This window comes from Silurus meridionalis, chromosome 3 (genome assembly GCF_014805685.1).
Source record: "Silurus meridionalis isolate SWU-2019-XX chromosome 3, ASM1480568v1, whole genome shotgun sequence".
NCBI lineage: Eukaryota > Metazoa > Chordata > Actinopteri > Siluriformes > Siluridae > Silurus > Silurus meridionalis.
The window spans coordinates 31,112,158-31,121,554 of record NC_060886.1 but is presented as its reverse complement, the minus strand read 5'-3'; the positions used below and the strand labels follow the sequence as shown (position 1 = coordinate 31,121,554).

Sequence of the window (9,397 nt, the reverse complement as noted above, 5' to 3'; positions counted from 1 at the left end):
CTACAAAAACACCACCAGATAGTTTTACTTTCTGTTTCACAGATCTACTCCTCCCTCTGCACAGGTATCACAAAACCCTTAGGAGACGAACAATGAGAAGAAACACGTACTGAGCTGCACACACAGACATCAGACGGAAAAACACACACAGACATCAGACAGAGAAACACACACAGACATCCGACAGAGAAACACACACAGACATCCGACAGAGAAACACACACAGACATCAGACAGAGAAACACACACAGACATCCGACAGAGAAACACACACAGACATCCGACAGAGAAACACACACAGACATCCGACAGAGAAACACACAAAGACATCTGACAGAGAAACACACACAGACATCCGACAGAGAAACACACAGACATCAGACAGAGAAACACACACACAGACATCAGACAGAAAACACACACAGACATCCGACAGAGAAACACACACAGACATCAGACAGAGAAACACACACAGACAGACATCAGGCAGAGAAACACACACAGACATACATCAGACAGAGAAACACACACAGACAGACATCAGACAGAGAAACACACACACAGACAGACATCAGACAGAGAAACACACAAAGACATCCGACAGAGAAACACACACAGACAGACATCAGACAGAGAAACACACAGACAGACATCAGACAGAGAAACACACAGACAGACATCAGACAGAGAAACACACACACACAGACATCAGACAGAGAAACACACAGACATCAGACAGAGAAACACACACAGAAATCCGACAGAGAAACACACACAGACATCCGACAGAGAAACACACACAGACATCAGACAGAGAAACACACAGACATCCGACAGAGAAACACACAAAGACATCAGACAGAGAAACACACACAGACATCAGACAGAGAAACACACACAGACATCCGACAGAGAAACACACACAGACATCCGACAGAGAAACACACACAGACAGAGAAAACACAAAGACATCAGACAGAGAAACACACACAGACATCCGACAGAGAAACACACACACAGACATCCGACAGAGAAACACACACAGACATCCGACAGAGAAACACACACAGACATCAGACAGAGAAACACACACAGACATCCGACAGAGAAACACACAGACATCCGACAGAGAAACACACACAGACAGACATCAGACAGAGAAACACACACAGACATCAGACAGAGAACACACACACAGACATCCGACAGAGAAACACACAAAGACATCAGACAGAGAAACACACACAGACATCAGACAGAGAACACACACACAGACATCCGACAGAGAAACACACACAGACATCAGACAGAGAAACACACACAGACATCCGACAGAGAAACACACAGACATCAGACAGAGAAACACACACAGACATCCGACAGAGAAACACACACAGACAGACATCAGACAGAGAACACACACAGACAGACATCAGACAGAGAAACACACACAGACAGACATCAGACAGAGAAACACACACAGACATCCGACAGAGAAACACACAAAGACATCCGACAGAGAACACACAGACAGACATCAGACAGAGAAACACACATAGACAGACATCAGACAGAGAAACACACAGACAGACATCAGACAGAGAACACACACAGACATCAGACAGAGAAACACACAGAAATCCGACAGAGAAACACACACAGACATCCGACAGAGAAACACACACAGACATCCGACAGAGAAACACACACAGACATCCGACAGAGAAACACACAAAGACATCAGACAGAGAACACACACAGACATCAGACAGAGAAACACACAGACATCCGACAGAGAAACACACACAGACATCAGACAGAGAAACACACAGACATCCGACAGAGAACACACACAGACAGAGAAACACACACAGACATCAGACAGAGAAACACACACAGACATCCGACAGAGAAACACACACAGACATCCGACAGAGAAACACACAAAGACATCAGACAGAGAAACACACACAGACATCCGACAGAGAAACACACACAGACATCCGACAGAGAAACACACACAGACAGACATCAGACAGAGAAACACACAGACATCAGACAGAGAAACACACACAGACATCCGACAGAGAAACACACACAGACATCCGACAGAGAAACACACAAAGACATCAGACAGAGAAACACACAAAGACATCAGACAGAGAAACACACACAGACATCCGACAGAGAAACACACACAGACATCAGACAGAGAAACACACACAGACAGACATCAGACAGAGAAACACACACAGACAGACATCAGACAGAGAAACACACACAGACATCAGACAGAGAAACACACACAGACATCCGACAGAGAAACACACACAGACATCAGACAGAGAAACACACACAGACATCAGACAGAGAAACACACACAGACATCAGACAGAGAAACACACACAGACATCAGACAGAGAAACACACACAGACATCAGACAGAGAAACACACACAGACATCCGACAGAGAAACACACACAGACATCCGACAGAGAAACACACACAGACATCCGACAGAGAAACACACACAGACATCAGACAGAGAAACACACACAGACATCCGACAGAAACACACAAAGACATCAGACAGAGAAACACACAGACATCCGACAGAGAAACACACACAGACATCCGACAGAGAAACACACACAGACATCAGACAGAGAAACACACACAGGACACGGAAAAACACAGGTAATAACACAAGGTACATTTTGTTTTGAAACAGCATATGTATATAATAGGTATATAAAGAGTATATATAAAGTGTATATAAAGAGTATATATAGAGTATATAAAAAGTATATATAGAGTGGTTATAGAGTATATATAGAGTATATAAAGAGTATATGAAAAGTATATAAAGATGTACTGTAAATGTATATAAAGGTAATAATAAACATTTATTTTGCGTTTTGTTGCGTTTTCTTTTTCTCTACACATTTACATTATCTAACACTAACACTGTAGAGATTCTCATATGTGTATTTGTCTTTATAATAGATTAAAATATGGGATCGTCTCCATCCAAACCTGGTATGTAACACTAACAGACTTACTTCTATATTACAGTAACGCTGAATGAAACAGTGGTGCACTAAACAGTGTTTACATCTATATGTATAGTCCTGAGTAAAAAGAAAAAAGAGAAAGAGCCAAACCTGAAATGATAAATATTTATATTTGTTTCTCAATTAAAAGCAGTTTAAAGTGACAGATGTGAAAAGATGAGATTAAACTTCCACACACACACACACACACACACACATTTTATATACTGTATATGCGATGTGCTATTCAGTGTGATTTTTTCTTATCTGTGTAACAGAATTTGTCACAGTTCTGGCTGATAAAACTTTTACAAATGGACTAAACATTATCCTTCGATGTGAAGCAAATACAGAATATGTAACAGCAACATGGGAAAAAGACGGCAGTAAATTGTTATGTGTGGAGGGCAAACACCGTGTGAACAAAACTGGTAAAAATTGTGTTTTGGAAATTGTAAAATCTGAAGGAAATGATGAAGGGAAATACACTTTAACCCTGAGCAACACATCGGGTTCTGTATCATGTTCCGCCCTCGTCAGAGTCGGCAAGTAACATTATATTATTACCTGAAAAAACAGAAATGAAAGAGAAATGCTAATAATAGCTAATGCTAATCATGTAAATAAGCAGAGACTGATTATTATTTTATAAAAATTAAAATATTTAACACTGCAATTGTGCAATTAAAAAAAAATAGAACATTATATAATATATAACAGTAATATTGTATTAAAATAATGTCATTTATTCATTACAGTAATTCCACAATGGAGAGAAGTGCACGATCGTTTCCTTTTGCCTTCTATGATGTAATGGGTGCAGAAGCAGAAGCTGGTGTGAACACTCAAGACATCATCAGTGCTTTAAAAGGTCACATGAAAGAGGGCTACAAGGTAAAGTGTTCACATTACTGTGTTCAGCTCTTATCACTCAATCACACTGTATGGAACTCAGTAGGAAACACGTGTCTCTATAAAACCCTACCAGTGTAACCAGTGTATCTGGAATATCATTCAAACTTTTTCTTTTCAAATTGAAAAAATCTTTTCAAATTGCGACTTTATTTCTTGCAAATCTTCAGGAAAGTGGCATCACGTCTTCTCCTGCTTTAATATTACAGAGCAGCGTGTGAACATTACAGTCAGGAGATCATTACAATGACCAGGTCACAAAGAGCAGATCGTGAAACCACACTGGAAATAATCCTTTATGATTTTTATCTGTTTCACAGATCGATCTATTGATTGTAGCATATTTAGTTATTAACATGTAAAGATTTCTGGCACTTCAGAGGACTGATGCTGACTGAATGATGAAAAAAGAAATTGTAAATTGCGAGAAAAAAAAAATTGGAATCGCAGAAGCAATGTACGCAAGCGCATTGTATTCACAAAGAAAAAAATCCCGATCTCATAATTATGACTTAATATCTCATAATTACGACTTACTATCTCATAATTTTGAGATCCTGATCTCATAATTACGACTTACTAACTCGTAATTATGACTTAATATCTCATAATTACTACTAAATATCTCATAATTACCACTAAATATCATAATTACGACTTACTAACTCAAGATTATGACATTATCTCATAATAATTACTTAATATCTCATAATTACTACTTAAGATCTTATAATTACGACTTATTCTCATCATTATGATTTATGATGATGTTTTTTTCTCTGTGTGAATGCAATGCGCTTCAGTAGAAACAGTCTTTTATAATCACGTGCACTAAATAGTTTCACTTTCGATTTCACAGTTGAATCGCTTTAACGCAAAGCAGCGAAAAATAAAGACGTCAGACGGAAGAAATATCGAGCAGCACACACCGAGAAACACACTACAGGAATAACACAATGTAAGTCGTTTATTTTGTTTAGAAAGATCACATGTAATGTGCAAAAACACAACCTGCTCAATTCTACTAAATATATGAGGACAGAAAACACGGCTTTACTGACTGCATTGTTGTTGTGCCAGTGTTTATTACAGTTACAACATGGTGTTTTTTTTATATAGATTTAAAGATGGGAGGATCTCCAGCCAAACCTGGTATGTAACACAAACTGATCAATATTACAGAAATGCTGACTGGGACATTAACAATGTACATTTATATCTCTATCATGTTTACTGTTGGTACAAACGGTAAAATATCAACCAGGTGTCGTGTCCATAAATACGGCCTCGTTTCCCACACATGAAACGTTGTTTAGACACTGCAAGGAAAAGAAAACGTCCATCTAAACACTTTAACGAAAACTTTCTAAAATTAGGCGTGTCGGAATCTGGGGTCCTTCCAGCAAAGGAGTTTTTTCTTTCCTGATGTTGCTTGTTTTTTCCCACCAGATGTCGCTGTTTTGTTAATGAAGTTCCTCATCAGCTTCTATTGTTTTCACCTGATTTTCTTGTAATCCCTGTGTTTATCTCCCCTTTTTGTTCTGGTCTCCTGCTCGTTTTGTGAGAATGATTTTATCATCATACATGAACATATGTTTTATTCTAATGCAACATGTGGCAGATGAACAAAAGTTACTGAGAGATTTGCTCGGCCTGTACATGTATATCAACTAGGAAATTTACATGTATTTCTGATGATCTATTCAACAGAATTTGTTACAGTTCTGGCTGATAAAAATGTTACAAGTGGAGAAAGAGTTATTCTTCGATGTGAGGCAAACACAGAAGAAGTAACGGCAACGTGGGAAAAAGACGGAGTAAATTGTCATGTGTGGAGGGCAAACACAAAGTGTACAAAATAGGTAAAACTTTTGCTTTGGAAATTTCAAATGCTGATGAGACTGATGAAGGGAAATACACTTTAACCCTCAGCAATGATAAGGGATCTGCATCATGTTCCGCCCTCGTCAGAGTCGGTAAGTAACATTATATTATTACCTGATTTAACTATAACATACACATAAATACTGATCATGTAAATATTATAATATTCAACACTGCAAATGGAAACCTCATGAAATAAAACAGAACTAAACTTTAGTATAATATAGACACAATAATAATATTGTATTAATAACGTGTATTTATTCATTACAGAAATGAAGAAATGGAGAGAAGTGCGATGGCAGAGGTATCATTATCCTTCAATCCTGATTTTTATCTTCTAACACATTCACTGTTTTTACTGTAATAGTTATAACTGATATATAAACTAACAAACTGATAGATTTTACATTTTCTTTTCTCAGTCAAGCTGAAATGTTGAATAATATCAAGACATTTAACATTTGTAATGAAGTTGAAGAGCTCCACTTCCTCTTGTATGGACCAGTTGGAGCAGGAAAATCCAGCACCATAAACACCATCGAAACCATCTTTGAAGGACGTCCGTTTGTAAACTGCCAGGCTGCTGCAGGATCTACTACGAGTCACACTCTCTCTGTGAGTCCATAATATACCATGTGTGTGTGTGTGTGTGTGTGTGTGTGTGTGTGTGGTACATTTATCAAAGTAAATGTTGAAAAACAATGTTTTTTCTCAACATCTTCCAGTTTGAACGTTACAGATTTGAAGATGAAGAAAGATCGTTTCCTTTTGCCTTCTATGATGTAATGGGTGCAGAAGAAAAAGCTGGTGTGAACACTCAAGACATCATCAGTGCTTTAAAAGGTCACATGAAAGAGGGCTACAAGGTAAAGTGTTCACATTACTGTGTTCAGCTCTTATCACTAGCCAGCACATTTTTGGAAATGTTTGTTTGCAATGTTTGTTGAAGCAACTACATTTTTACATGCTGAACACAAATATGTATTTGTAATTTCTGTATCACGTAGGGTTTTTAAGAAACCTGGAGTTACGCATTAACATTGTAACCCTTCAGCCGCATACAGTACAGTACGTCTACTTCGTTTGTATTGACTGCTAAATTTCTCTTTTCTTCAGTTCATCTCGAATGCTCCGTTGTCTGAAAGTGACCATTATTACAATCGAAATCCCAGCCTGGGTGATCAGATGCACTGCCTGGTGAACGTCATAGCAGCCGACAGGATTTCATTGATGAGCGTTGAATATATAAAAAAATGGAAGACTATCAGAGAAACAGCGAGCAGTATGGGTGAGTCATATATTATTCATACAAACATTAACACCAACTTTTTTTGTGGCTCCAAATCTGTTTTTTGTCTTTTAACAAAAAGACATTATTCTGTCATGGAAATAGTGTTCAAGCACATTAATAACACAAACAACAGTATTAAAAATCACTCATAAGATTACATTTTTTATTGAAATCACACTTTGCTTTATGAAAGCGCTAGATTTGGCAACCTGCCTGACAAAAACTTCAGTTTTAATCATTTATCAGACTGATTTTTCACACTGATGAGATATACAATAAAATTACAGTTTTTATCTGTGTGTTTATCTGAGTGTGTATCTAAGTGTGTATCTGTGTGTGTTTGTGTGTGTGTATCTGTGTGTGTTCTACAGGAATCCCTCAGGTGGTTTTCATGACGAGAGCAGACTGTGAATGTAAAATAACAAAGGAGAATTTGCAAAACATCTACAAAAGCAAAAAGATCCGAGATAAAGTGAGTTATTTTGGTGACTGTAATGTGCATCACTGCAACGATTTTACAAAATTGTAGCTGGAAACATGAAAATAATGTGTGTGTGTGTGTGTGTGTGTGTGTATCCAGATAATTCAGAGCAGTAATCTACTGGGTGTACCAGTGAACCTCGTCTTCCCTGTCGTGAACTATCATCAGGAGACCAACGTGGACGCGGATATAAACTGCCTGATGCTGGATGCCTTAAAAATATTGTCCCCTGGGCGAATGATTACGTGAAGAAACGTTCCAACACCCAAAATGCACATCAGCAACCAAACAATGAATAAATAAAATAAAACATTTAAATGACAGAAAATATAAAAAAGCAGTGCAACACAACTTGAAAATCTAATGGATACATATTAGTAAAATCCATGCAACATCACAGGAACAGACTGAATTAGAAAAATGTTATAAGTTAAAGAACACCTATATTTGTGTCTGCACACGAACCTATTCCATGCCATCATTGTTTTTTTATATACTAAAGTTATGAATTCATAGCATCATTCCGTATATACATATACCTATATATATTAATTAAACAAATATAATGAACAATTTGTGCAACATTTACAAAAGACAGAAGATCAGGGAGAAAGTTATTAGTAGCAAAGATTCCTGCTACAAATACAAATGAGGAACTGTATCTTTTCCGTGAAGAACATCACGAGCTGGAGGTTTTGAATAACGTTGTACGATGGGTTAATGACAAGAGTGTGAATTTGCATAATTATCTAGAGCCATTTGTTTGTTAATGCAAATATACTTTACATTTATAGCAGCAACACATTAAAGCTTTACACTGCCACATTTCCAGTATTATGTACAATATTTAACCTTTTTACTTTTTAACTTGTGTCAAATCTCAATCTAAAACAATGGAAATAATTTCTGATATTTTGTGAAGGTGAAGTTTGGTTCTCTTGTTGAAGACAATGTTCTAGTGTAGCATCTTGTTATTGTGTCTGCAGGTATAATTAACTTGGACTGCACATGATCTTATTGCTTGCTGATGTGATAAATTCATGCCACTATAACAGATTATATATTAGGTTTATACATATATTCAAAATAATTAAACATATAAAGCAAAAAAAAAAAAAAAAAGACAATTACAGTAAATAAATAAATATAAATAAACATTGTTGTGTGTATTTGTGTATCCAGATGTGTGCAGGCAGTAATGCATTTAGTGGACCTGTGAACTGAATCTTTACCAACTGTGGCACCACTTTACGAAGACCAACATGAATGATGACAAATTACATTTAAACAAATATTAGCAGCCAAACTATTAATCAATAAATTGGTTTAAAAAAAAATTACAGTTAAAGCAACATGAAAATTCTGCCTGATTAATTTAATTATATTATCATTGTAATAAAAAACAACAACAAAAAAACCCCAGATACTTAAATCTGATTGATGGAACATAACATGATCTTATATTTCTGTTATAGTACTTATTATAAAAACAGTATAGACTAATTTTTTTTTCAATAATTGTTGGAGTAGCAGAATGTAGTTTCAGTATTTAACAGTATATTACATTTCCTTTAATGTAGGACAGTATTTTTAGATTTGGCTGCTAAAAGAACTGATGGCACAAAATCACGTTTCAATTTTATATTACGGTTCTTTGTTTTTATGAGAAGCATTAAAAATAAATCCCTTTTGAAAGCCTGAATGATACATTTTTTTAATATATATTTCTAAGTAATAAAGTGCAAAAATACAAAATAATATCAATGGGGGAAA

The 9,397-nt window shown here is 36.5% G+C and overlaps 1 protein-coding gene across 3 annotated transcripts; it reads left to right on the top strand.

Annotated features, from left to right (window-relative positions):
* The first annotated feature begins 2,637 nt into the window (after positions 1-2,637).
* On the top strand, positions 2,638-8,740 carry LOC124379862 (interferon-induced protein 44-like). Of its 3 annotated transcripts, XM_046840473.1 has the most exons (10): positions 3,815-3,947; positions 4,825-4,923; positions 5,085-5,117; positions 5,676-5,941; positions 6,123-6,156; positions 6,275-6,467; positions 6,578-6,718; positions 6,969-7,140; positions 7,515-7,615; positions 7,724-8,733. In XM_046840473.1, the coding sequence occupies exons 5-10, from the start codon at positions 6,125-6,127 to the stop codon at positions 7,871-7,873; spliced, it is 789 nt and encodes a 262-aa protein (XP_046696429.1). In that variant the 5' UTR covers positions 3,815-3,947; positions 4,825-4,923; positions 5,085-5,117; positions 5,676-5,941; positions 6,123-6,124; the 3' UTR covers positions 7,874-8,733. The 3 variants fall into 3 exon arrangements, with proteins under 3 accessions (XP_046696436.1, XP_046696444.1, XP_046696429.1); XM_046840480.1 differs by lacking the exons at positions 4,825-4,923; positions 5,085-5,117; positions 5,676-5,941; ... (1 more) ...; positions 6,275-6,467; positions 6,578-6,718 and adding exons at positions 2,638-2,697; positions 3,007-3,039; positions 3,332-3,598 and having other exon boundaries at positions 3,812-3,947; positions 7,724-8,740; XM_046840488.1 differs by lacking the exons at positions 4,825-4,923; positions 5,085-5,117; positions 5,676-5,941; ... (1 more) ...; positions 6,275-6,467; positions 6,578-6,718 and adding exons at positions 2,673-2,710; positions 3,007-3,039; positions 3,332-3,598 and having other exon boundaries at positions 3,812-3,947; positions 7,724-8,740.
* The last annotated feature ends 657 nt before the right edge of the window (positions 8,741-9,397 follow it).